The sequence below is a fragment of the Emydura macquarii genome, unplaced genomic scaffold, assembly GCF_026122565.2.
Source record: "Emydura macquarii macquarii isolate MOO-44397 ecotype Brisbane River unplaced genomic scaffold, CSIRO-AGI_Emac_v2 contig_691, whole genome shotgun sequence".
Lineage (NCBI taxonomy): Eukaryota > Metazoa > Chordata > Testudines > Chelidae > Emydura > Emydura macquarii.
The window spans coordinates 9,693,762-9,721,728 of NW_027130828.1; the positions used below are offsets into that span (position 1 = coordinate 9,693,762).

At 46.8% G+C, this 27,967-nt stretch overlaps 2 protein-coding genes across 4 annotated transcripts; one reads left to right on the forward strand and one right to left on the reverse strand.

The window, feature by feature from the left end:
- The first annotated feature begins 233 nt into the window (after positions 1–233).
- UCK1 (uridine-cytidine kinase 1) lies at positions 234–6,826 on the forward strand. Of its 2 annotated transcripts, XM_067541921.1 has the most exons (7): positions 234–343; positions 1,917–2,076; positions 3,963–4,059; positions 4,318–4,460; positions 4,542–4,636; positions 5,989–6,037; positions 6,385–6,826. In XM_067541921.1, exons 1-7 carry the CDS (start codon positions 245–247, stop codon positions 6,570–6,572), a joined length of 831 nt encoding a protein of 276 aa, XP_067398022.1. In that variant the 5' UTR covers positions 234–244; the 3' UTR covers positions 6,573–6,826. The 2 variants fall into 2 exon arrangements, with proteins under 2 accessions (XP_067398022.1, XP_067398023.1); XM_067541922.1 differs by lacking the exon at positions 4,542–4,636.
- An 822-nt stretch (positions 6,827–7,648) lies between these two features.
- On the reverse strand, positions 7,649–27,601 carry POMT1 (protein O-mannosyltransferase 1). Of its 2 annotated transcripts, none has more exons than XM_067541920.1 (20): positions 27,473–27,601; positions 25,773–25,919; positions 25,316–25,422; positions 24,483–24,533; positions 23,640–23,786; positions 22,707–22,818; positions 21,011–21,076; positions 20,304–20,397; positions 19,360–19,515; positions 17,962–18,092; positions 15,697–15,792; positions 13,816–13,908; positions 12,694–12,790; positions 12,507–12,599; positions 11,878–11,998; positions 11,380–11,477; positions 10,576–10,689; positions 9,788–9,914; positions 8,810–8,987; positions 7,649–8,436 (listed from the first exon to the last, which is right to left on the reverse strand). In XM_067541920.1, exons 2-20 carry the CDS (start codon positions 25,892–25,894, stop codon positions 8,262–8,264), a joined length of 2,178 nt encoding a protein of 725 aa, XP_067398021.1. In that variant the 5' UTR covers positions 25,895–25,919; positions 27,473–27,601; the 3' UTR covers positions 7,649–8,261. The 2 variants fall into 2 exon arrangements, with proteins under 2 accessions (XP_067398021.1, XP_067398020.1); XM_067541919.1 differs by having other exon boundaries at positions 20,304–20,424.
- Between the last annotated feature and the right edge of the window lie 366 nt (positions 27,602–27,967).

Here is a 27,967-nt window from a genome sequence, read left to right on the forward strand (position 1 = left end):
CATGGCGTGTTGTGCCCCTTCCAGCCCGCCCCCTCAAACCCCGCACGCCATATGCCCCTGCTCAGCTGGTCTGACTCCCATCACCTGGGCTGGGGCGCCCACTGCGCAGGCTCGGATCGCGCCAGACGCAGGGACTACAGCTCCCAGGCTCCCCCGCGGCCACCTGGTCGCTCTCCTAGGAGGCGGCGCGGGGCAGTGGCTGCCGGGAGTTGTAGTCCCGGGGGGGGGGGTAGTGGCGCGAGCCATGGCTTCGGGGGGTAGCAGCTTCGGCGGGGGAGAGGCCGAGCGGCCGCGCCCGAGGCCCTGCCTGATCGGGGTGAGCGGCGGCACCGCCAGCGGCAAGGTAGGAGCCTCCCGCGCCGGGCCGGCCCCGCTCAGGGTCCTCCCGGCGCGGAGCCTGTGGGTGAGATGAGTCCGGCCGGTCTCAGCTCAGCCCTGGCGCCTGCCGGGGCGCTCGGCCTCCGCCCAGGGGCTCCCCGGTCACCAGCAGGGTCGGCCTCCCGTCCCGACCCGCGGGAGGGAGGGGGGGCACCGGCGGCCTAGCAAAGCTCTAGCCAGGGGGCGGGCACCTGCTGTGGGGGAGGGGCAGAGCGGCTTGGGTGCCAGGCGCGCGCGGGCGTCGCTCGGAGTCCGAGACACCCACGTGCAAGGCCGTGGCGCGCGCGTCGCGCTCCGGGGGGCGGGGCTCTGGCCGCAGCGACGGTTGGAGAAGTCGTTGCGCCCAGTGAGGCGGCCACTGAAGCGCCGCGCGAGGAGCCTGACTTGACGTGTCCATTTGCTCCAACGCATCAGCGTTATTAGGGGCCAGAAACAGCGCAGGCCACGTCCTGCACCGCCTGAGGGGGTCGGGCTAACGAGCGCACGCCGGGGTGTCAAACACTGACGTGGGCCAATGAGCCCTTTGGTCGGTGCCACAGTTGCATGAGGCAACGTTTACAGCAGTGACTAGAGTGAGCAAACCGGCAGGTAACCAGGCATCTACACTGCCGTGCATGTCAACCCAACCCAGCGGCCCAGCCTCGCTCAGATTGCCTGCCCACGTGTCATTCGTTTTGCAGTGGCCTGGGAGCTGGGTGGCGGGCGGGCTGGGTACAAGGCAGCGCTTTGCCTAACGGGCTGCCGAAGATGCCTGCACTTTGCTCTCAGCACCAATATTGACCCAGCCCCACTCCAAAGGTTGCCCCTCCGTGGGGCTGTGGACAAGCTTTTGTCTACACTGAAGCTGGGAGCAAGTCACCCAGCCTGGCTGGACAGAGGCGAAAAAACACAGCACAGCTCCCGTGTGTGAGCTCAGCTCGATGTCCACACTGCTCTTGTTAGCGCACTAGCATGAGGCTGTTTACACTGGCTGGCTTGCGCCCACTCACTGAAAAATGGTTTTAGTTAAGGCACGTTCCAATTATAAATGCTGCCTGAGAACAGTTTTCCCACACAAAGCTGTTCCCGTCTCTTTTCCTCATTGGACTGTCAGCCCCAGGCACGCTGCAGAGAAACTAAAAAGGTGCTAAGGCAGCAGTGTCACCGTTAAGGGAGTGGCAGCATGATTGTGTGGTTGGCGCCAGAGCCTTGGAAGCTAGACGCAACCAAGTTGTGGCTAGTGCTCTTAAACCATCTGCTCAGTGTCAGCGGCAGTTAAAAAAGCTAGCGGAAGGATAGGAATCATTGCAGGCTGTATCTACAGCTCCCCTCTTTAACTACCACCAGTGGGAGGGTTTTGCATTAGGCAGGCGAGAAGGGAGAGCCAAGTGGTTCAAGCACAGGATTGGGATCTGGCGCTGACTTGGAGCCACTTAACCTCTGCCTTTGTTTAGCATCAACGCTTGTCCTACCCACCACTGCTGAGAAGTTTAATGTTGGTGAAGCCCTGATGGCCGGTGCTGCAGAGGGCAGCTGTTTGTGACTGGCTTGTGCTTCAGTCCACAGTATGTGAGAAGATCATGGAGCTACTGGGACAAAACGAGGTGGATCATCACCAGCGAAAGCTCATCATTCTCAGCCAGGATAGGTTCTACAAGGTCCTCACTGCAGACCAGAAAGCCAAGGCATTGAAGGGACAGTACAACTTTGATCACCCAGGTTAAAGCTTTAAAGATTCTCCTCACCCCACTTCATGTTTGCCTGAGGGGAAGGAAGTGTGTGTGGGGCAGGACATTGATGGGCAAATGTCATGGAAGGGCACAATAGCTACTGCTCTTACCCGTTCAGCTACTTTAAAATGCCTCTCTGTCTAGCACCATAGGGTGTGGTACTGTCTAGGCAAATTAAAAGATCAGGTCCCTGCCCCCACAGAGCTTACAGTCTCATTAACCATCCTCTGTCTGTTTTGTATGTGTGCTGATGTCAGAGTGCTGTTTGGAAGACCATCTTTTCACTGTGATAGTGCCAGGAATCAGCGCTTCCCAAAAGCTACTGTAAGACACTGGGTGGGAACCACTTCTAAAGGAATACACCCATTCCTGTGTGAAATCTCAGCCTTCCTAAGGGGTGGCCAGGCTCTGCTGAGGGGTTCAATGCATAGAACACAGCACTAGGACTCAAAAGACAGGTCCTAGCTCTACCACTGCCTTTCTGGATGACCTTGGGGAAGTCACTACTCTCTTATGACTGCCGCACCTAGTGCTCCAGTCATAGACCAAGACCCCATTGTGCTAGGTGCTGTAGAAACATGGAATAAATAGTCCCGGTCCTAAGACACTTAAAGGGGCATCAGCCTGACTTGTTTCATGGCATGTATGGTTTAATTATTTGTAAAGGGTTTTGAATATGCAGAATGGGAAGTAAACACCCCCAACTCTGGGTTCTTCTTTGAGTGCTTGTTCATGTCTATTCCATGTTAGCTGTGTGTGCACCACATGCACCAGTGCCGGAGATTTTTCCCTCAGTGGTATCCCTAGGGCTGGCTCTAGCACCTCTGCAATGGCACACCTAGGCACCAGTATAAGTGCACTGCCAGCCCCCTGAGTGCCTTTGGCTGTGAACTCCTAGCCCACCTCCAGAGTCACTATTTGTGAGGCACCTGAGATGGAATAGCCGAGCAACACAGCTCAAAGAATAAGCTATGGAAAACGAGTAACCTTTTTTCCCCTGTACTTCAACCCCCACCTAAGTGACAGGCAGGGAGCATTGTCATGGTGTTTAGCAGGGAAGAACAAAATGAATTTCCAACCGTGTTTTTTAGAAAACCTGTACCCACCCCTGCTTACAATACACTCCTGGCGGGATTCATGTGTGTGGTGCGCCTCGAGCAAGATGCCAGTCGCTTTGCAGTGAGCGTGGAGCTGGGGCAGTGGAACATGATGCTCCATCGCCTCCTTAGTTCCAGCTGCTAAAACATATTAAAAGAAGCTAAAAATACATCCCATGCTTTCCTCATATATGTCTTTTCCATGTAAGCAACAACTGTCCTTGCCCCAGGGATGTTATGTGATTGCAAATGACATTCCCTGCAGGCCATCCTAGGCAAAAGTGGAAGAACACTGCTGCAGGCTAAGACGCACTGCTCCCGCTTTTCAAAGGCAGGACAAATCTAGAAGGCTTTCCCAGCTGTAATGCTGTTTTGGTTTATGTTAATTTAACATTTTTTTGAATTAAAGTAACAAAATTGGTCTTTTCCCCTGCTGAGCTGTAGTTGTCACATCCATCTGTAAATTACCAGGCAGTCTAGATGGTAGTTTTTATGCCTGTTTGGATTAGTCTTCATTTCTGTGTATCTAACACACTTATTTAACAAAGATTTCCTCATCTTTGTACCTGGCTGCAGTGATTGCAGTATCTTTGGGGTGAGAGTGCAATTTTCCTTTCTGTTGCTAGAAAAGAATAAGCCAGGAATATTCCCTCCCCCACTTCCTGTATCTGGTAAAATCAGCCAGTGAAATGTTGATAGCCTTAATCCTTCAGGACCAGAAAAGACTGGCAGGATTTTAGACATAACAGCACCTGGACCTTGTCTCTTCATTTTGCAGGTGCTTTTGATAATGATTTGATGCACACAACCCTGAAAAATATTGTGGAGGGGAAAACCGTTGAGGTGCCCACCTATGATTTTGTAACTCATTCTAGGTAAGTCTCAGTTCTTAACATCTTCCACACCGTGTGTGGCTGACTCAGTGTTCATTACTCCATCCTTTTGGCAGTGTGAGCTACCCTAGCTGGATGTGTGTGGACTTGTTGCAGGGCGCTGGAGGGAACAAGAGGTGGGACTGGGTGAGCAGTGTTTAATGGAACAGAACTGCACGTTAGCATTCAGTGTTGAAAGCCACTTTCAGATTTGTTTGAAATTGTCCAACTAATGTTCTGTATACCCTTTCCCCTGGGCAGACTGGCAGAGACAACAGTGGTCTATCCTGCAGATGTGGTTCTTTTTGAGGGAATCCTGGTGTTCTATAACCAAGACATTCGGGACATGTTCCATCTCCGACTCTTTGTTGACACAGACTCTGATGTCCGGCTGTCCCGCAGAGGTAACACTCTGGGATTCTGGTGCATTGTCATCTCCATGCTTACACTAAAACTCACTGCCCCTTGTTTTCCCTCTGTCCCAGTTCTTCGGGATATGAAGCGCGGGAGGGACCTGGAGCAGATCCTGACTCAGTACACGACCTTCGTCAAACCTGCCTTTGAGGAGTTCTGTTTGCCGGTACCACTGTCTAACCAGACACTTAAGGGAATGGGGAAGTAGTGGAGGCTGGGTGATGATTATTTATATTATAGCTGAAGTAAGGAAGACTAAGGCCCTCTGATTGATATAAGCCACCCAAAGCATAGCTGAGTGAAGCAAAAATTAATTTTTAGCAAAGATCCTATTAATTTAAGCTTTGCATTGTATTTAAAATACAATTCCCAGTAGTTTAACAGTGGCTGCCATGGTTAATCCTAGAACTTAAGGATGGAAGAAAAGTATTGAGTCATCCAATCGGTCTCCAATACATGGCAGAAAACACAATTGAGTGTAGCTGAGTTTGGCTCAGATGTGAGGTCCTACCTAGCATGCCCTGCATTGTAGTGTAGGAACCTTCCCACAGTGTGGTCACTGTTGTGCTGTTTATACATTTTTGTAACACAGGGACTACGCTTACGCATTCATGGGACTGGTTTAGGAAATTGAGGTTTTAAAGCAGATAAGAACACCTCTCTCACACCTTGGATGTGTTCTGCTTGGCTGTGCACCATCTTTCCTCCCTACTTCTCACCTGCGCTGCCCTGTAATGTGATGGTTGTTACCCACTGCTTGTAAAACATCCTGGCAGTTTACAGTGCTGGATGAATGATTTCGTTTCTCACTGATTACTGCCATGGATATTCAGACTGACAGACCCAGCCTTTCACCTATGTAATAGCAATTGGTTCCTGTTGAGTGTCAGTTGATTTGGCAGACTGCAGTATGACCTAGGGCAGGGCTCCCTCCTCCCCTCCCCCACATGGAATTGTACAGGCGAGGAGGCTGCCATTTTGGGAGATCCTGTAACTAAGTTAATTTGTTAACGCTTACAGTTCTTTAAGTATGTAAAAAACAATTTTTACTTTGATTTAGCAAGAGATCTGGGCTGATCTTTAACTTAAATCCTAGAAGTGCAATAGTAAGATCAGCCTTCCTAATAGAAACGGCCTCTTTATAAAAAGCAGACAGCACACACTGCCGGGAACTGAGTCACACACACACAGCTTGTGGCCTTCTGATTAGAACCAATTCTAACTGGATTGACCCGCTCTTGTTGCAGTGAATCAGTCTATGCTGCAAAAGAGGCTCAGTGAAGGTAACAGTATCAGATTGAGGTCAGTGGAGTAGTATGAGAGGAGAGGAATGTCTTGAAGTATAGAGGCAAATGTTCCCCACCCCTTAAGCTAGACAGTAACATTCATTCAGTTGACTAACAGACTTTGATTCTACTACAACACACACATGTAGAAGTGGCATCCTTTTTCAGATCTGGGGGTGCTGGTAATTAGCACTGTGAAAAGCCCAGCACCACTATTATTTCTGATTTGCAGACAAAGAAGTATGCAGATGTGATTATTCCTCGTGGAGTCGACAATATGGGTAAGGGACAGTTAACTTCTTTACCTCTAATCTTTGGAAACTCAGTTTAGGTGCGGATTCTGCACATAAACAGATCACCAAATTCTCCTCCTGAACACCCTCGTAAAGTGCTTAGACGCTGACATGGATTATCCCTGGCTTTGTTTGAACCAGGACTATATGTTTTAGAGGCTGGCATTGTTACTGCTGCTGGGGGGATCTGACCCCAGTACGTTGCCCCCCCCCCTGCATTTGCAATGAAGAGTAGCTAGCTGCCATATTGAATCAGATGGGGTTGTTTGTCACAGAAATAGTGAAACCAAGAGCTCAGCCAACCTCATGCATGTGTCTTGCTGTTCTTTTTGCAGTTGCTATAAACCTCATTGTGCAGCACATCCAGGACATTCTGAATGGAGACATCTGCAAGTGGCAGCGAGGGGCGATGAATGGGCATGGTCGGACATACAAGCGATCACTCCCTGAGCAAGCAGAGAGCAGTACCATGCTGGTGGCTGGCAAACGATCTCATCTGGAGTCCAGCAGCCGTCCGCACTAATTTGGTAGGGTCTGAAGAAGTTGCCTCTGTTCTAGACCAACCTTTTCAACAAAATGGTTTGTGAAGTGCCCATATCAGCCTAGAGGCAGATTCAAGAGGTGTGTCCCTTCTCACAGAGAGGAAGGAGCTGGACTACTGACCCTGCCCCCAGGAAGTCTGACAACTAAATTACCCCAAGGACTTCTGTTTTCAGCATAGCATCATATGCTGAAATCCTCTTTGGAATTAAACCCAGTGGGGTACAAGACACCTGATCTACCTTCATGGTGCTTTTCTGCAGCTGCAGCTTTGGCTGCTTAGAAAATAGGTCTTTGCTCAAAGTGAGAAGCAGCAAAGAGCCTTGTCTTTTAAACAAGCAGGTGCTGCCCCTTAAGATTTCCCTCCTCAACACAGAGTTGGCATTGCCCTGCCCCAAAGGGCCACAATTCAGCCTCCTGTACTTTCATGTCTAATATGGGGGGGAAATGGACTGACCTCATTATTGGCACAAGTGTCTTTTACTCAGTCAGGGGCCACAAGGGTCACATTTAGTTCAGGTGTTTGTCACTGCCTGGTGAGTCTAGCTACACTGGCTGTAGGGTAGGCTTTATTTTTTGTGCCCAAAGCAATTACGGAGCATGGGAACTCCAACTGGGTTGAGTGCCTCATGACAGGAAGTCTGACCTTGGGGGACACTCAAGTACTAACAGGTGCAGAGTCTGCTGGGCAGAATCCATTTGTTGAAGTGGTTTATAGCTCTCATTTCTTCCCCAAAGCAGTATTAAAGCTCACACGTTCACCCAGAGTTAGTTCAAGCTAAGCCTGCTTTGGCATACTAAAATGAGCAGAAGAAAGGCTGCAAACTTAACAGTGAAATCCCAGTCTTTAGCTTATTGCAAGAGTTCTCACTCTCTAAAAACCCCACTGGTACCTACTGTTGTAGCATGTGTACTCTAGAAATGCAGGCTTAGCTTTAAGATCAGAGGGAAGAATTGGTTATTGTTGAAGATGTACTTTTCTTCATCTCTTATAAAAGCACAGCCTGGCTCTGGTGGTTCTGCTGCTGTGATATATAAACCAATAAACAAAAAGCCACATGGATGTAACCAACCATTTTATATAAAAGTAGTTTTGCCCTCTGCAGCACAGACATACTACAAGGAACATTCTCACTACTTGTCCCAACTCCAAGGGGCATCTCCACTATGATGCTAAACAGGCAGGGGACAAGGATGGCTCAAGCACATCCTTCCTGTGTAGTGCTTTTAATCTCCTCTCAGATGTCCATAGGCACTAGTGAGCTCTGCTTCGTTGAGGGTAAGTTAGTTGACACTTCACTGAAGTATCACTGCTGGTGTCAGAGCAGCTTTAAGGATTGTCACTGAATGCAGCTAATCTAGTATGATTCTTTTCCCTCCAAAAACGCAGCCTTGTGGTTAGCTCTATAGTAAAAAGATCAGTCTAAGCACCTCCTCTGCACTAGATATCAAGGATGCTTCAAGGCAATGAGGCTAATGAGTGTAACTGTCCTCCATTCTAGTGCTCCAGAACAGAAACTGAGCCTGGCCTTTACATCATCTGCCCCATAGGGACGTAGTTCTTGCCAATGTAAATTACAAGGCCTTTTGCCCTGAGCCCCATCACAAAATGAGAGCAGTTACTTGTTCTATCTTGACTAACTCCTTCCTTCCACTGCATGATGTGGCTCCACTAGTGCTTTCGGATCAGGATGTCCCAGCTGTCCTTCCAGCGCAGGGCCCTGAGCTCAGCTGCTGAGAGGGCAGGCTCACCATACGTCAGTGGGCTGAGTTTGCGATAGACCAGGTAAATGGAAGAGAACCAGGCTACCATCAAGGCACTGAACGTGTTCTTAGGGAGTTGGGATCTGAGAGAGAGAAAGAACTGAAGTTAAAGCAAAAGTACCCAAACACACATTAGTGGGGCATTTTGAAACATTGCCCTATCCTGGTTGCCCTTTATAAAGGGAGACCCTAGAAACCAGGCTGTGTCTTCTCTTCTCCAAAGCAATGAAATTCTAAGCAGGGCTGCAGTTTAACATGCAGCTCGCATGGCTCTGTACAACAAGCATTAACTGAGTAATTCTCTCAGTGCCCCTCTGAGGCAGGGCAGTGTCAGATGGGACATAATGCACCTTGACCAAAGTCCATGCTGGAGCTGGGATTAAGAACCCCATCATTTCAGTACTTTAATCCCCAGTAATTAAAATTGCAGGACACCCTGCGGAGTGCCTGGGGTACCTGCAGAAATGATCACTCAGATGCTGCAGTACAACAGGAATGAGAAGGATTTGGAAAGTGAGAGCAGGCAGGTAGTGGTAGAGGAAAAGTGTCTTCTCCATCATGAAGAAGGGGACGTAATTCACAAGCCAGCCTCCCAGGCAGAGCCCTCCAGCCGACACCCAGAGCCACCATCCATCTGCAAGACCAAAAGGGTAATAGTAACCAGGACTTGTAAGAGGTCTGCTACCAAACACCCTGGAAACTAGCAACTGCAGACACAGGCAATTTTTCAAAAGTGCCTCAAGTTGCACACATGGTGGCAGTGGCAAGGTAACATTTACAGAGCATACCCTTTGGCCAAAGTGGCTAGGGATTAGGATCTTTAGTAGCCATGCAGAGCAGACAGGACCTGTGTGTGTAAGGGCACCTCTAAAATACTTATGGCAGGTGGAGTTTGATGGATTCCAAATCATCCTTTGAGCATTAAAGCCTCCAAGAAATGCACTGATACAATGTTTAGTGTAATCTCCCAAAGAGAGGATGGTGCCCTGCAATAAAAATGTCTGGGAGGAGAGTGCACAGCTCTTCAAGCTAACCGGGGGAGGGCTCTAGCCCAGGGGTTCTCAAACTTTTTTTGCTGGGTCCCCCTTTGAAAATATTTCAGGCTGTGATGACACCTCTTCCCCCCAAAAAAAGTGTTGACCCCTCCATGCCATGCCACCCTTACTTCTGCGCTGACTTCAGCGCACATGGCTGGCAACCGCTGCTCTCTGGCCACCCTGTTCTGACAGGCTCTGGCTGTCAGCCATGCACCCCCAGTTTGAGAACTCCTGCTCTAGTGCTTATCCATAGATAGCTTATCCAGTCTGTCCCATCCCACTCTAATGCACCCATCAAAAGTATCTGAGACCCAACTAGAATGCTCAGAGCTGCTGTGCAGCGAGGTGTCAAACTGCTCTGAACAAGGAGGATACTTCTGTGGCTAAGGGTTCAGACCTTCAGAGATGTCACAAATCTTCCTCCGTCGTCGAAGCAAATACCACAGGAACAGACACACGTATACAAGAGTTGCAACATTAGCTGAAGCCCAGGTGAGAACGTTCCCAATGAGGTGGATTTGGGCCTGAAGGATAAGAGGTGAGAAAATGCAATGATTTTTACTACAGAGAGAAGCAAGCCATTAAATATTACATAGATGTGTACACCCGAATCCCTGAGAAGAGCTGCGGCAATCCCATGTCCATCTGGCTACTCATCTGACCGATGTGGGACAGTAGGGCTGCTGTATTATTTCAAAATTCATTTTTATAGAAGGCATTTGAAAGAAGCTGCCAGTGATGGACTCATGTTTTACACTGAATCAAGTGAATAATAAATTGCAATTGTCCCTTAAATGGTTGGCAGATCAGAGTTGTTTACTTCAAGAACAAAGCTGTCAAAAACTATATCAAGTGCCTGCAGAACTCTCCGGTTTACTTTTCTGCTGTTGAGCAGTAGGTTTTGCCAACTGCAATATCTGGCAGTGTAAGGAACATTTCAAGAGAATGGGGGAGTGGGAAAGAAGAGCTTCTATTCAATTTAAATGTGAAGTATTTGTTTTACTAGAGGAGAAAATTACGTGCTTTGAAACTAAGATTACTACCCGCCACTATCTATAAAAGGGTCTTAGAGGAGACACCTACAGGATCTTTTTCACCCACTCTCACCCCTTTCAGATCTTTCCTTTTGGACTTCACATAATCCAAATGAGCAAACCAGAGTTAACACATGACACACGTACTTACACCAGAGACAGGATGGAGCCAGTACGCGATGTTTGTATCCATCGTGATCCAGTCTAGAGGGGATGAGCTATACTTATGTTCTGTGTCTTCATTTTTCAATGTTAGTATCTTCCACTAGAACAAAGCAATCAGAGGACTTTCAGATTAGGAACTACGATCAAGACACCTGGCATGGATGGGCAGTCCCAGACCAAGGATGGCCAGGCAAGTTTCTGAGCCAGGGCGTTCTCATTACTGTATTTAATCTAGCTATATATTTTTAATGAATACGGGTTCCTTACTGAATGTTTGAAGGTTAATAAGGGACATTAGGCACAACACCTATTAAAAATCCATGTTAAGGCTGAGTCTTGGAGTGCCCAATTACTTTACTTACATTGGTTATTACTGAAAAGTTTAGGTATGCAGCTGGAGATACTTTAAGCACATGCCATAGATCAGCATGCTGGATAAATTAAAGAGAACACCTTGCAACATAATGCTTTCAGAACTTCACAATCTGTCTGGTCAGCTATGGACATGAAAATCTCTCCGTGTTTCATGTCACAGCACTCGTCCTACTTCCAAAAACAGCCCATAGAAAACACTGCCCTAGTCCCTACAGTTGTTTCAACAGTAGTTCTGTTCATGTGGGTCTTTATTGGTGAGGAAGGGGGAAAACAGCCCTCCATCTATGAGCAATGGCTGTTATCAGTCAGAGGCACCCTTCATCGACATGCTGCTTAGCACCCCCTGCAGTGGGTGGAGAACTTTACAGGGGAAGAATCACATCCCACCCCTTTCCTGTTCCCTCAGCCCAGTCACCTGCAATTCTGTGAATCTGGCCATGAAACTGAGGTTTTTGCTGATGTCGGCCTGCGTGGGTGAGTGCAGCTCCACCTCCCTCTCCTTCTGCTCTTGGCCTGGAAGTGCATAACATGGCTCAGCAACATGCAACATCCTTTATCTCTCCCCTCTCCTTCACTCCCAAGGGGCCCTTCTGCCATGAAACTGGTGTAGTTCCAATGTGCGAGGAAGAAGGGACAGAGCTTGATCCAAGGGTGTGCGCTCCCAGTGTTCATAGGAACAGTCTCAGGCACTTAGGGACAAATTCCTCATCTCCATGTCCAAGCACAAGTAAGTCAACCTTCCAGGCTGTGAGAGTGACAATAGAGCTGTCCCACAACTGTTACTCCAACCTACAGGCTGGGGTAGGTACTAAGCCCTAGCACCACCTACAAATGCCTCTGTACTATATATAGACCCTTTTCCCTGAACACACAGCTCACACGTTACAATCTATAGATGTCTACTGAGACTTACTTTTCCCATATCTGTGCTCCTCCACATTCCACAGCATGCTCTGGTGATATCCTTTGGACAGCTTCTCCCCAATGATCTCCAGCTGCCGGTAGCCCCACTCGGGTAGTGATGCACCACTGAGCTGGAAAATAAAAATGAAGGCTTAAAAAAAAAAGGCACAGTCCTGCCAGTTTTTCAGACTGATTGTTGGAGCTATGTGGACCCCCACTTAACAGGATGCCAGTGGAGTGGATGCATAGCTGTGACAGTGAAAAATGTGGTAAAAGAACTCAGAGCAACTAGTAAAACGGGTAGTCTCAGCATTTAAAGCAGGTGGCTATCTGTGGAGCAGTTCTTAAGCATGCCTGTCCACCATCAGCTGTTGATGCAGCCTCAACTTCTGACTCAGGCTGATCCTCAAATGGACAGAGCACTTGCAACATCCATTGCTCAGTCTAACAGATCGCACCATTACAATGCTTCCCTGCCATCAGAAGCGCACAGTCTTTCACCAGACTGATGTCAGACCACGCTGATAAAAACAGGGCTTTTGTGCTTTAAGGAGGCTCTGTTTTAGAGGCACAGCAATTGTATGGACCCAGGAGATGACTGCAAGGGAAGAGAAGACTGATGTATGTAAAGCCACTTACCTTCAGCACTGCTGAGGTATTCACATGGACAAACCTTACTTCAGATAGGATGGTTTTCCACACGTCTGTATCTGATTCCCGATTTACAATTTCCTGCAAGGGAGGGATGTCTTTTGATCTTCACTTTGTTTTAGATGTTTCCCAAGAGGAGAAAAACTCCCTGCCCCTCACCCAAGTTTCCACTCACCACTCTCCAAAGGTTCTGTGCTGGCATGGAGATGTTATAATCAATGTAACAGGCAATTTCCTGGGAGTGGGGGCTCAGAGGTGCAGCAACATCATGTCTGCAAGATCCATAAAATAAAAGTCCCAGGCTAAATTCTCTGTTCATTTCACAGGGTTATTTAAAAATCAAACCACACGAAGCTACTCAGGTGGGTACAGAAATTCAGGAAGCAAAAAGCCAAACAACGCATTGGCACAAATTAAGTGGCACATGTGGGGGGTCAAAGGAACGGAGAGGGCTCCTCCTTATAAAGGACCATAAAACAGCATTGGAGGAAGCCGAGTTTGCCAGCTACCATCCCGTGAGCGCACACACCTCAACAGGGGTGCTGGAATTAGTCAGTGAGGTTTCTGAGAATGAACCAATTGGCGGCCCTATGTCCCCTTGGGCCTGGAATGAGCACAAAGGGTAAATGCCTCACCTCCTAATCTAGGTGACTGAAGTCCATGCGGACTCTTGCCTACTAAAGAGACAATTTTTATAATAATGCATCCTTACAGAACTGCCACAAACACGCAGCAGCCAGGCACAAAGGATGCAATTTTCAAAAGTGCCTCTTGACTTGGGAGCACAAAGTCAGCTGAAAGCCACATGCCACGAAATTCAATGGGACTTGTGCTGCTAAATCCATTAGGTTCTTCTGAAAATCCCACCCAATGTCTAATCACCCACCCATACCAAAATGAAGTGGATGGTGCTGATGCAAAATTTAAAGAGACTTGCCGGGGAGGGGGGCGGGGGGAATTACTCACCCAGGCGAGCAAGTGAGTAGAAATTAGCAGCACTGTCACAATGTATATTTGACTAGCTGGGATCAAAGAGGTGTCAGAGCTCTGAATACGCTATAAACTGTCTGTCATTTGCCTTTTGCAGTTGGTCTGGCAGTAGAAGAGCAATTCATGATACTAACTAGAAACCGCTCAGTGATGGATCAGTTGTATCCAGGCCCTGGCCTATGGCTGAGTGTGTTGCAAGAGCTTAAAAGAATCTTAGTGAGAGCAAGAACATTCCCCAGTGTCCCCACACAGATATTTAAGGAAGCAACAGAGCAGAACGAACCAATAAGCAGGGAGAAGCACATACGTGTTGAGATATCGAGTTGTGATGCCATGGACCAGCTGCACAACATGCCCATGTCGGACAGGACGTGGTGGGTTACTTACCACCAGCTGCTGCCTGCAGAAGTGACAAACCGAAAGAAATTATTCAATTCCCCATCATGGATAGTACTGACTAGTGACCGTTAAGTGGGAGACAAGGAAGGAGGGGAAATATTTGGGCAGTCAGTTGAGAAATTTGAACTCCTTACAGCAGTGGTTCTCAAACAGAGGCACGCATACTGCTTGGGGTACACCGAGATCTTCCAGGGTTCCATCAGCTCAGTTTTACAATAGGCTGCATAAAAAGCACTGGCAAAGTCAGTACAAACTAAAATTTCATACCGGCAATGACTGGTTTATACTGCTCTATATACTATGCACTGAAATGCAAGTACAATATTTATATTCTAATTGATTTATTTTATAATTATATGGTAAAAATGAGAAAGTCAGCCTTTTTTCAGTAATATGTGCTGTGACACTTTTTTGTCTGATTTTATAAGCAAGTAGTTTTTAAGTGAAGTGAAACTTGGGTGTACGCAAGACAAATCAGACTCCTGAAAGGGGTTCTGTAGTCTGGAAAGGTTGAGAGCCACTGCCTTATGGGTTCCAGTGGGATGCAGAGAAAGCTATTGGACACAAAGCAGAGGGAGGGACAGGCTGACTCAGGAGATTAGTAATGGGATAGGTCACTGGTCTGAATCCAGATCAATTTAAAACATTTTAAGGCTGAAGAATAAAAGAAAAGTAGCAGCAGTTTTCTGTAAAGGGCTACACTTCAGGGCCATTCTGCCACAGTGATATCGGCAAAACGTTCCTAGTGTAGATGCAGTCTATACCAGCAAAACATCCTTTTGCTGGCATAGCTTATATCAGTTTCCTGAACAAAGTAAGAGATGCCAACAAAAGCCATTTTTTGCCAGTATAAGTGTGTCTACACTAGGCTTTAGCTGGCATAACCCGTAATTAACAAAAGTTAAGAGTAGACCAGGCCCCTGACTCTCAGGATTCTCTCTTACTTGGGAGGATCTCTCTCTCATCCTTAACTTCAAATACAAATAAATACTTTTCCTCAAAGTGAATTCTAGTATTTCCTGAGGCCTACTCAAGTACAGTGAGTGTCAGCCCTACTCACTGAGGCCCACACATGGAGTTTAGAAGCAGTTCTTTGCTCTTTCATACCCTAAATGGAATTTGAAGTCTCCCATCAGTTTCATTTCTCTTTCCAGTTCCCTTTGCACCCACCAGTTCCCATACCTCTGGCAGGAGCAGCTCTTCTTTTTGAGCCCCTCAGTGCTGCTCCTAAGTGAGCCAGCAGGGTGATATGGCCAGCCGGCTTCTCCCTAAAGCTGAGTGACCCCTCCCGCCTTTGCAAAAGAGATTTAACTGAAGCCTAGTTCTAGTCACCATCTGGTGGTAGGAGATGCTTTTGTGGAATTAAACGTATGGGTGACTTTTCTGTTTCTTTCTCTTCACCCCTGTGTAATACTTTCCATCCCAAGATCTCAAAAGCATTTGCAAATATTCATTACATCTTTCCAGCAGCCAGGAGGTCCAGTAACAGTATCATCCCCATTTGACAGGTGGGGGAACTGGGATGGAGAGGTGAACTGACTTGCCCCAGGACACACAGTGAGTCAGTGGCAGAGTGTGCAAGAGAATTTGGGATTGGGAATCCTGACTCCCAAACCCATGCTCAATCCACTAGACTGCAGCCACTTTTTTAAGGCTATGGAACCCATATTCCCAGCTGGTGTTCCATCTTGGTACTAATCAGGCCTAATCCTGCTTAGCTTTTGGGATCAGATATCATCAGCGGAGCTCACGGCGGTCTGGCATTTGAGCAAGTCTCCTGTATACTCACATCCCAGGATCCTTAATGATCCACCAGTTATTGACATCCTTGAAGGGGTAACAAGTCACCTGCTGCTGGTGGGAGCTGCCTCGGCCATTCTCGTACCTGTGTGGGTAGGTAAGAGGACAGAGCTCTGAGGGAATGGTACAATCACTGTTCTACAGAGTCACAGGGAACAGAGAGCGGCCTCAGGTTAAACTAGCAGGTCTCACTCAGTGACCTGAATCAGCACAACATCACTGGCTCTGTTCTTTCAAAGAGAAGAGACAATGTAGAGAGAAATGACACAGCAAAGCACAGGAGTCACAGCACATCCCATGTGCTGAGGTCAAGGCTTGTGAGGAGCGACATACACCGAGGACTCCCCATGTTCCCTTGTTTTCCATTTTAAGAGTGCTTGACATGCCAGTGCTCAGACCCTCTCTTTCCTGCAGTGAACTGGGCTGTGACTGCTGTGAGGGATGGAGTGTGTTGGGCTATGAATGGCTTTGGCCAGTGCTTGGGGAATGAATTAGGTGAAAAGATTAAAGAGGGAAAAGACCTACTAGCTTCTCTTCTCCAGACTGTGTATTCTCCAGATCTTTACCCTGTCTAGTCTGAAATGCCAAAGACGATGGAGCTTCCCCACTATTTCCCTTGAGACCACTATCCTGCAATGCAGGAACTCAATGGAAGAAATATTTCTTAATTTTCTTTATATAATGCACCCTAACCCATTCCTCCCCCTCCTTGGCGTTTCTATCCTTCAAATTCTTGTAGATGGTTCTCTCATCCCTACAGTCATTGTTTAGGGCAGGTCTACAATACAAACTTGCATTGGCGCAGCTGCACAACTTCTGATGAAGATGCTCTAAGCCGATGGGAGAAAGCTCTCCTGTAGGCTTAGTAATGCCACCTCCACTAGAGGCCGTAGCTATGTCGGCGGGAGAAGCTCTCTGGCCAACATAGAACTGTCTACACGGAGTTAAGGTCAGTATAACAATGTCGCTCAGGGACATGGATTTTCCAGACCCCTGAGCAATGTAGTTATACTGAAGTGTTTAGTGTAGACCGGGCTTTAGTTGAGCTAGACTCATTTAGCTCTGATCTCAGAATCCTCTCAAGTTTGTCAGCATCAGTTTGGTATTATGATGCTCAGTACCATATGCAGCATTCTAGCTACCATGGCCAAGGGAGCTGTATGAAAAGGGACTGTCATCTCTTTACTCTTGGAAAGAGTAATACACGGGTAGCAAAATCATCACATTGGTCTGCTGGCTGCAGCATCTGACTGGAAACTCAGATTCATTCAGGTTGCTCTCTATGATAAACCTAGATCTCTTTTGTAAGTTAAAGCTTTCCAGATACCGTTCCCTCCCTCTGAGCTGAATATCTGCATTTCAGATTATTTCCTCACCATACATATAACTTCCATTTTGCCAAGTTGACATGATTTTGTCTCCTGCCCAGCTTTTTAAACTCTGTTTTTCTCTGTACCCATTTGGAATTTGCACCATGTCCCAATTTGATGGTTTCCAGAAAGGTACTCTTCTTCCCAATTGCTAAGGAATATGGTAGTATCACTGATCTCAGTAGCATCCCACTGGATGTCTTTCACATCTCAATACAGTGCTGGTTTTCCTTATCCTTTAACCAATTTACCATGTAACAGTGCTCACATTCAAGCCAGTTTACATTTCCAAGGATGATTAGGATCATAGAAGCATAGGGTTAGAAGGGACCTCAAGGGTCATCTAGTCTAGTCTACCCTCCTGCCAAGATGTAGACTGTGTTGTGTCTAAACCATCTAAGACAATGGCTATCCAACCTCCTTTTGAAAACCTCCAGTGAAGGAACTTCCACAACCCCCCAGGCAGTCTGTTCCATTGCCCTACTGATTTTACAAGTTAGGAAGTTTTTCCTGAGATTTAATCTAAAATTTAATCTAATCACATGAGAGAACACTGAATACACTACTGAAATCCAGAGCCCTTGCATCACTACTACATTTCCTTCATCCACTCATTTTGTAATTGGATTGTGAAAAGCAAGCCCTTTTCTTGGCCTGATTTGTTCTTTTGAAGCCCATGCTGTTTGGTGCCCCAAAGCCCTTTGTGGGGTAATAACAAGGCTTTGTATGACTGCAGTAGTTAACATGCCCTGAAAGCTTGATGGAAAGAGAGACTATGACACTGCATAGACACAGACTGTGAGATCTGAACTGTCAGCTGAAGAACAGGAGCAGTAAGACCCTCCTTACATTCTAGTGTTTACAGAACAAAACAGATTCCTCACCTGATGGGATAAGTGTTCTTGTGAGAATGGAGCCAGCATGGCATGGGTTTGCCTAAGACATTCCGCAGGGTAACCTGGGACCCATAGGCTATCTCAAGGGGCTGGCCCTGTGTGATCCGAGCGAGCCCACCCTAAAAAGCATAATAAGTAATACACCAGAAGGGGTAAAAAATCAGAAGCTGTTTAACTCTGAAGAGAGTCACTCATAGATTTAACGTGTAATAACATGTTAGCAGAAGGCTTGCTGTCCTGGTTAGAGTATAAAAATCAGATTCTGCAACACTATGCTCAGAGGTAATTTGGTTACACGATGAAGTCTGCAGGACTTCAGGTCTCAGGGAATTCCCAAAGCAATGCTGCACCAACAGATAAACTAAGGAATTATTCTATATGGGCTCTGTTCTAGTCTATGTAGGTCCTTACACTGCTCTCAACACCACATTCTGAGGATTAAATGATGTGACTAACATCTGTCTCTAATGTACCTATAGGCAGAGCCCTGGGAATACGTTTATAATGTTGGGGGGTTTTTTAGGGGAATTTCTTATTTCATTTTATCAATTCCCCCACTCCTCATGGGTTGGGTCCTGCGCCCACAGGGGTGGGAAGAGGGTTGAGTCATGGCCCCAGTGGAGTGGGAGGCACAGGGAGGGTTGGGTCCTGCCCCATGAGGTTGGGAGGTGTTGGGGTGGGCAGAGGGAGAGGTGTTCCAGAGCAAGCCTGCCCTGCGTTCAGAAGCAGCAGCTCCTGTCCCTCAGGGCTGGGTCTGACTCCCTGCTCTGAGCATTGCAAACTTACGCACAGGGTCGCAGTTCCACTCACGTTTGAGCCATCCATCCCGCTGTCATGACAACAGGGGGAAGCCGGGCCAAATTTGAGTGAATGGTGGGACAGGAGCTCCCACTGCAGGGTGAGTTTTTCATTTTATTTCATGTTTCACATTTGCAAAAAACATGGCGTTCTATCTATAGGTGACCCACTGTGTTGGGGCATGTTACTGATCCACTAGCCCTGACTAGATGGTTTCCCTCCAGTTCTGAGTTTGGGTGTTTTAAAAACCCCTTGTGATTTCACTGTATCATTTACTTGTGAGACTAATTCTATTGACTTCTATTGGCATAACCGACAAGAGAATTTAGCCCTAAACATCCTCTGATGTAGGAAGGGACATATTTTGAATGGGACAGCAAACACACTGCTTGGTACAAAGGAAAGCCCCCGGGTAGGGACTGGGACAGAGCTTTCACTTACTTTTACTATTAGGATTCAGCACTTCCTCCTTTTGTCCTCATCTTGCTGCTATTGTGCTATAAAATTGCTTTAAGCTGAAACAGTGAGGAAGTATTTCACGGGGCTAACACAATCTGTTTCCCACATCTCTACTCCCACTTTCCTTACCTCCAAACTGGCCTGGAAAGCACTGGTCATAATCTGGTCATGAGGCCCTGATCGGTACAGCAAAGCCAAGTGAATGTAGAAGAAAGACAGGTACATTGCTACTGGGATGACCACTAGGGCTAGTCCCCTTGCTAGCAAATGGCACAACACAGAAACCTGTCAGAACATAAATAACTCAGTTACTGCCTTTCAGGTAACTCCCAGCTTTCTCCAGCTCTCCTCCACGGACCGGTAATAAGGCTAACAAAGCTCAGGATTTCAAAGTACTTTACAAGTGTTATTTAATCAATCTTTACAACATTTATGTGAAATAGGTACAGGTTATTCCCATTCTACTGTTGGGGAAACTGAGGCACAAACAGGTGAAGTGACTTGCCCAAGCCCATGCAGCAGAGCTAGGAAAAAGTAAGCAGATCTGCTTACTCCTCTGCTTCCCAATCCCTAACCCAGGTTTTGAGGACAACCAGGTACTTGGGGAATATTTTTTCCCTTCTTAAAAATAACCAATTTCCCTGTGGACTTAGCACTATGGACATTTTAATAACATCTCCTACAAGATCAGATTGGGGTGCACAGGACACACACAAACTGGATAGGTTTTGACCTGCAGATCCTGTCAAACCATATTAAAGATGTGTAGCAGCAGGGGCAGGAGGGAAAGCCACTTCCCATTAAGAAATACAGTTCGGCATCAGAAAAGCTACACACATCACTTTTTCTCAAACTTGACCCTGCTCTTTTCCTCTAACATAGCTGGGCCATAGTTCTTCAAGCACAGGTTTCCAGACTGTAACAGGAGGCTCAATTACAACACACACCTAGAATTCCTTCAAGTGTTGCACTATTAGCTGATGGCTCAGAAGACTTTTAGCTTGCACCTGCTCTCTGGGTGCACGCTGTGAATGTAATTACATGCTACTTATCCAGTACATTAGGCTACCTACATTTGACAAGGTCTGGTCTCCTATCAGGTGCCAGGAGTGCACTCCAGCGATGGCCAAGAGCAGCACGTAGGTAAAAAGCCCCATGTACTTTACCCTGAGAAGACAGCACACAAAGACCAAACTGGGTTAAACATACCCAGACCATAGAAAGGATTTAATGCAAGGTGTAAGCATTCAAACTCTCTCTTGAGCAAGCAGTTCCCAAGGCCAGGGGTTTATGCTTATGGCAAACAGCAGTGCTCCAGTTCTGTACGCTGGCTGAATCAGATGCTTTGTGGCTTGGTCTGTGAAGTGGTTACTTGCTTGCTAATGACAAAGGAGAGTCTGTTTGACAACAAAGCAGTGTATCACAAGGCAGAGCATGGAAGGACCCTGAACTCAGAAAAACACAAACTTGGGGGCAGAAGTTGAAATTTTTTTGCAGGCCCATATCTGATGGATGCATGTACCAACACATGTATTTAATTCTTTTCAGAATTTCAACCCCCCCATCAATTTGTCTGTCACTGCTTTATGTGGGTTGATGTGATCTGCTCATTGATTATTGCAAGGGTGTTCAGTGGAAAATAAACCTGGAGAAGCTTGCTACAGACAGAAGAGCGAGTCTTGGAAAGTTGAACTGATAAGCACAGCAAAGCAAAGGCTGAGATAAGCATTAAAGCAATATGGGAACTTAGTAAAACAACGTGACAGAAGTCAGTACTTACCCAACTGCACAGGAGCAAGCAACTCCAGTCAGCAAAAGCCAAAACCACCAGCCTGCAGTGAAGGGGCTTAGAGAAGAGAACAAAAGGAGAGAACACACAGTAAGATTCAGCTACCCAACTAGAATTCTATCATGCTTATTTGAATCTGGTTTACTTGGGGGAAATGTCTGTCTCCCCACTGCTCCCTGTTCTACCCAAAGTTAGGTTACATCAGATCTCCCGGACAGCGATTGTTATCCTTGGTCTAAATCAGCAGTTCCCAAATGGTGGTACACGTACCACCGGTGGTACACAGGCCACCTCCCAGTGGGATGCGTCCACTGACTAATTAAGACTGCAGAATTCTTTTAAAAAAATCATTTCACTCCACCATCTTGACCATAGGCGGCAAGTTATATGGACCCACGGTGCCTGTGCTCCACCAATATTCAGGAATGTGGGGCCGGCTCCACCAGTATCTCTGTGCTGATGGGAATGCTGGCTGCAGAGCCTCCAGTGGCACTCAGCTGTGCAATGGCAGAGCTTGGCAGCCCAGCCATTCCGTCCCCCTCACACCCTGGACACACACTCAGCAGCTGGCCAGGAGCCGCTGTGGTGCCAGCACCGCCCCCAAGCAGTGTGGCAACTGCTCCCCCCACCTGGCCCCGCCCCTCTCCCATGTGGGCCCAGCTACCTGGCCAGGGGCCACTCCTGCCCCAAGAAGCGGGGGCCGCCTCCACCTCCCAGCCCCACCCCTCTCCTACGTGGGGTAAGTTTATAATGCATTTATTAATATTTTGCAAGACTGCAGCTTTTTATATATATAGCTATGCTATTGATACAATGTGTTTTAACACCACTCAGGTTTTAAGACGGTTTTCATAGTCTGTTTATAAAAAATTGGTGGTGGTACTACAGGAGGTGGTGGCGTTTTATGTTGGCGGTGCGCAACGTGACAGAGTTTGGGAACCACTGGACTAAGTTGTTAAACACTTCTCCAGACCCTGAAAAGTCATTCTGAGCAGTGAAAGTCTGCATGGCTTCCAATACCACAAATAAAGCAGTGGGCCAGGCCACAAGCTGGGCTAAGTTTAAAGGCTATTTTAAATGTGGCCTGCAAGAATCAGAGAACCCACAAAGCTGAATGAGAAGAGACAAAGATTTCTAGGTTGAGACTGCACCCATGAGAAATAACGAACAACAGGGATATTTGTCACCCTCTTTATTTCTATGCACAGGGAAATTTTCCAGACGAGGAGATGGCAATCGGGGAGAAACATCCAAGGGATTTTTTAAATTATAAGGAACCCAAGACAATCGCACCATCATTTAAACAGCACTTTAAAATTGTTTGGAAAATTAAATCCTTCCAACATTGCTATGAGTGGTCATATCATTATCCCTATTATTGCCACAGGGGAATCTGAGGTGCAGAGAAATAAAGTGACTTGCTCAAAGTCATGGGCTCAGGTATGATTAGATCAGGATTCTTGGCTCCCCAGCCTGAGTTTGGACCATTAGTCCACACCCCAAATAAGGCCTGCAATATACTACGCACAAGATTATTATAATTGGTGCCAGATAGCCTTTGATGTATTTATTTATATGATAATTAAAAGAACCCAAGAGGCACAAACATTTTATACTTAAATGATGAATGGCTTAATACAAATAACTGGAAGGTTATCCAGTGCCCAGGTGTGAAAACCAGCAGTACCTGCATTTCTGTAAATTGTAGAACTTCAGGTAGCACATAATTGCAAGCAGGATAAAAAAGATTAATACTGATTCCAAGAGCATGAGCCTGGACTGAGTGATCAGAGAGTTCTCTGTTAGAAACAGAAGATGACATAAACGCACCAAATTAGCCATAAATTATTGGTAGGAAAACAGTCAAACAGTACTCATGGCAGCAATAATACCATTAACAATAAGGACGTCTAAAGACATGATCAACCGAGAATCAAAGGAACATTTTCAAAGAGAGCAAAACAAAGGTCTTTTCACAATATTGTAAGCCTGAGATCAGAAACAGAGCCATGCTCTGTGTTTGAGAAACCTTTCGAGCATGGGAAATGGCAGATGGGTGAAGGGAAGAAGAAAAGACTTGCTGAAATCTAAAGCTGAGGTATGGCCCTTCTGTCATGCACACCCATTCCCAGTAGCCTACAAAAGTCTGAAGAAGAGTCTGCAGAGGCTCCTCAAAGGCAAGATATAAAGCTGACTGGCATGGCTGTGAGGTTTCTTGTGTCAAACCTTCCTCTTTGTTCAATAATAAAGAGAACTAGTAGTGTCTGCCTACGAACAGGGCTGGAACCGCACGCTGTGCTGGAGGTCAGGAGTAAGGAGCATCAGCAGAGCTAGGGGTGGGTTAGGAAAGGAATTGCAGGGGATGCTGCAGGTCAAAATTGAAGTGCCTGGGAAGAGCCATGTGTGGGGCCCAGGACTGAATAGTAGGATAATGCTGATTGGGGCAGATGCACTGTCAGAGCTGTGGGAAGGAAGCTACCGCAGCACCCACCTCCCTGACTCTCAGCACTGCTCTTACTAACTGCCACATGCACTAAAAATTCACTGTGAAAGAATTCAAAGGGGAAAGTGGCTCATGCTCCCTCTTTATGGAGAATAAGGCTGAAGGCACAATCCTTACCAAAGAGAATCAGCAGAGCAGCTCCAAACGCAGCACAATGGGAGTAGTGCAGCTCTACCAAAATCTGGTATGCTAAAGGCACACACAGGGCACCAGTAAGTGCTGGCAGCAGTCGCAAGAACCAAATTGGCACATTCATACTGTACTCTGGAACAGAAAACAGCACGAGGACAAGAGCGTTAGAAGCCATTGCTTATTGCATAGAGGTTTGCAGAGAATAGGATTTGGTTTCGAACCTTGCGTCTGAGAAGAGTTGTATCTCCCCAGGTTGTTTATAAACAACAAGCTAACATATCAGCAGTGCAGGGACTGTAGCAGCACCCTGCAATTTCTCTTACTCACAGTTAGGGGATATCAAAACCCAATTGTCTGAAGTAAAGTAGGCTAACAATTATAATCCTTCACATTTATACAATGCTTTCATCTGTAGACTTCAAATGGCTTCACAAAGTGGGCAAGTATCACTGTTCCCCTTTTTAAAGATGTGTAAAGTGAAATATGACGTTCAGAAGAGCTAAGTATCCACAACTTGAAATGAAGTCACTGGGAGCTGTGAATACTCAGCACCTCTCAAAGAATCCTATCCTCTGGACTATGCTGCCTTCTGTAATTATTCTCTACTCTCTTCTGTGCTATTGGATCTTTAACACCTACTGAAACATCCACTACAGTCATACAGAAGAGACTTTGATTTAACATCTCTTCTGAAAAAAACATCACCAAGATCAAGTAAACAAACAAAAAACAAACCCTCTGTTTATTAGTGACTAAAAAACATCAGTGAGCTGTGAAATGCAGCTCTATTCTGTTGGAGGAAAGAGGCACAGTTAAATCAGTTCTTACCAGCCCCAATTCTGTTCCACAAGAAGTTCCCATCAAATCCTCCTAAGTAACCTGAAAAAGAATAGCAACAAATGTGGCTGGAGTGAGTGGCACATGGAAATGGGTGATAAAATTCTGAAGGTTAATTAAAAAACAAATTTCTATGGAGATTAATAGGAGCTCGATTCCCACTGAATCCCAACAAGTGTCTCCTCAGTATTTTTATGCTCAGACCACTTTTTTAAGAATGACTCTCCTGTGAACCATCTCTCCCAGACCCACACCTCCCCAGCAGCCATGCTCCGTTACATGAAAAAGTAACTTTAGGAAAGCATGCAGGAGACAAGATGAAAATAAACCCCACTCTGACACAAAAGGGGCAACTGCTTAGTTAAGTCCCCCCTTGTATACTGTTCCTTTCCTCCCCCTGGACTTCACACTTCCTGGGCCTGAATCTTCCCTTGTCACTTATTATTCAAAATGCACTAACCTCTCCAGGTTATTTTACAATTTGGTTTGGTCCTCCTGTTTGTGTGGCAGTAAGATGGAAGTGTTGCAGAAACCTCCATCGTACTAGGGAAATGGATAGGAGCCATAGCAAGTGATGCATGTGTAGAGTTACACCACTCTCTCTACCCCCCCTCCCCCTTCTCTCCAAACCACTAGGCTCAAAGCCCATGAGGTCATTCTAAATCAAATGAAATCAGCCTAGTTTCTGTAGAAGAAACTCTGCCCTATCCCTTCTCCACCAGGACAGAGTTTGAGAACTGAGAGCATATCTGCAACATGTTCCTCTTTTCCCAAAGCAAAGGGCAATAAATACTTCCTAAATTAAAGCTCAGTGGAGTCCCTACCTCCAAAAGCTAGCAGCATGTGGCCAAATGGTGGGCCACTGTCATCCACAAAAAAGATCCGCTTCATGTACAGAGACAGAAACTGGCCATAGTAAACTTCATCAAAACTGAAACACCACAGAGAAAGAGAAAGTGTCAAGTCTAACTGGAAACATCTCTCAATGCACTCAGATATCTTGGTGTTAGGGAGACTAATTGACTCCTCCACTGGCAATCTCGGCAGAGAGGTTGAATGGGGCATAGAGATTTAGCTTCCCTTTCAGTCCTCCAGGTCAGAATTGAGGCACGCTGGTGAGGATGCTTGCACTGCCACTGCATGTGCTGAATACATACTAGGGATATAAGTATCCTGAGCCACCAATCTTAGCAGCTTTCATCACCATTACATTCACACTCGCAAACTTAGAAACAAAAAAATCCAATGTATTTTAAATGGGAAGCGAAGCATTGTGCTTACACCACAGCCCTTGGGTAGGAGAGCGCCCACAGCCGGTTTATTAATCCCATCACAGTCAGAACCACCAGATTCACATTGATCTCTGCAGTGACCACAACCGGGTGCTTCAGGAATCCCAACATCTTGCAGAATGGTTTGTTCTAACCTCTGAAAACAAAATGGGAGAAGAAAACAGCTGCAGTTACCATTCAGATCAAAAATGAGTCACTTATCTAAGACCACTTGGCAGAAAGCACACAAATGCTGCTTTCTGATGTCAAAAATTTAGGACAACAGCATTTCCAGTAATCTCTTTACTGGTTTGCAAGTGAAATATTTTCTATATGCAACCTGTGCAACAATCCTAAAATGCTGCTCTACTCTAGTAAGTGTCAACCTAAAAATGGCAGATACCATCTCAGTCACTTCGACACATACACACTCATCCCTACTGTCCTTATTAGTTGAATATGTTTTCCTTCTTTTTAACTCCTTAGCCCTGCAGAGTGAACACAACTCAAGAAGAGACTTCTGGACGCTACCCTGTTTCGTGCATCAGGCGCATAACCATAAATTTCAATTTCACATTCAGAATCCTTATAGCTGAAGAAGCGTGAGTCAGAATCTCAGATCCCCAGCTGAGTTGGCAATGCTTTTTTTTTTTTTTTTAAACAAAAAGATTTATTTAAAAACCAGTAAGACACTACTACATCATGACATTGTCACACTGGGCTTTTAAACACAAGACTTGCTCTACAATACCAAGGAAGGGGCATAAAACAAATTGATTCTTAAATATAGCAATTAAGAAATAAAACAGTGAAAGCAATATTGTTTTAATGAGAACTCAATTTAACTTCAGAGGGACCCAATGTCTTACTTCCAATTCAGGGACTTGATACAAAAAAAATTAGTCTGAACTGCTATTAGCAGGTAGCATGAGCCACCTCAAATGAATCTTCAAATGAGAAAATACTGCTTCTCTACCTGTTTGAGATAAGATGCAAACGGAATAATTTAGTATGGTTTGTAGCTATTTTGATGACCACCTCCCCAGAATACTTTCCCATAACCACGCTGCTGATTGCTATAGTCACCATATCCATAGTAGTTGTTGTAACCAGTGTAGTCATATCCTTCCTCCATAGCCACTGTACCCTGGGCTTTTGTGCTCTTTTTCTACCTACCAACTATGGCTACATCTGCTTGTGAACTTAGTAGATTTGCTCTGGAGACAGAAGATGGGCTGGTCTACACTTGCAGTTTAGGTCAATCTAAAGTTCCTTAATTTGAATTAGTAACTCCCACGTCTACACTGGCGCTACTGTTAATTTGAATTAAGGTGCCTGTAAAAATCAAATTAATAACACCACCTCTGCAAGTGGCGTGGTGCCTAATTCAAATTTGTTAATTCGAATTAGTGTCAGTGTAGATGCAATAGGACTTAATTCGAATTAATTGACCTCCAGAATGTATCCCATTATGCCCCACTTTCGCCTCTCCGGACAACACAACAAGCACGACACAACAAACAGGAAGCCTCTGACGCCACTTTCACAAAGGCCCTTATCCGAGCACAACGACACGTTGATTAAGGGACTTTATCGCAGCCTAGAGAGGGAAAACCCTGCGCTGGGGCACAACACCCGTGAAATGACCGGAGCGCGGTGCGGGCAGGGAACTGCCACCAGACGGGGAGAAGGCCTGACGCAGAGTCTCACCTCAGGACATTCCGAGATGCGGGTTCAAACTGAGGATAACCGACGCCCAGGGCGGCGCCGCAAGCCCCCCGCCCCCCCCGCTACGCGGCACCCGAGAGCCGAGGCCCCCACAAATACGTGGCGTTTCTCGGGACTCGCTCTCACAGCGCTGCCCGCGCGCCCCAAATCTCCCTTCACAACGGCTCAACCCGCCGTCACGGACGGCCCCGCCCCCCCGGCTAAGACAGCTCAGCTGCCGCGCCAGCTCAGCCCCCCAAGGCGGCGGGGAGCCAGCACCGGCTGGGGGCGGGGCGGAGAGCACCCCCACGCCCCGGCGAGGCACCCACCCCTCGTCACAGCGCAGAGCCGCCCCCGCTCGGGGGTCAGCGTTAGCGCCAACTCCGCGGGCTCGACTCCGCCCCCCAGCGCGCGCGGACGGGGCCCCGGCTGCGGACCAATCACACCGCCGGCCCCAGGCGAGGCACCGGAGAGACCTAACAGGGAGAGAGGGCGGGC

Coding starts and splice junctions, on each gene's coding strand:
- POMT1 (XM_067541919.1), bottom strand. CDS start 25,894: ATGTTGGGATTCCTGAAGCACCCGGTTGTGGTCACTGCAGAGATCAAT. Junction 20,425..21,010: donor GCTTGCTCCTGTGCAGTTGG/GTAAGTACTGAC, acceptor TGTTTAACCCAG/TTTGGTCTTTGTGTGCTGTC. Junction 8,988..9,787: donor GATTTGTGACATCTCTGAAG/GTCTGAACCCTT, acceptor TTGGTCTTGCAG/ATGGATGGTGGCTCTGGGTG.
- UCK1 (XM_067541921.1), top strand. CDS start 245: ATGGCTTCGGGGGGTAGCAGCTTCGGCGGGGGAGAGGCCGAGCGGCCG. Junction 4,637..5,988: donor TTGAGGAGTTCTGTTTGCCG/GTACCACTGTCT, acceptor TCTGATTTGCAG/ACAAAGAAGTATGCAGATGT. Junction 6,038..6,384: donor TCGTGGAGTCGACAATATGG/GTAAGGGACAGT, acceptor TTCTTTTTGCAG/TTGCTATAAACCTCATTGTG.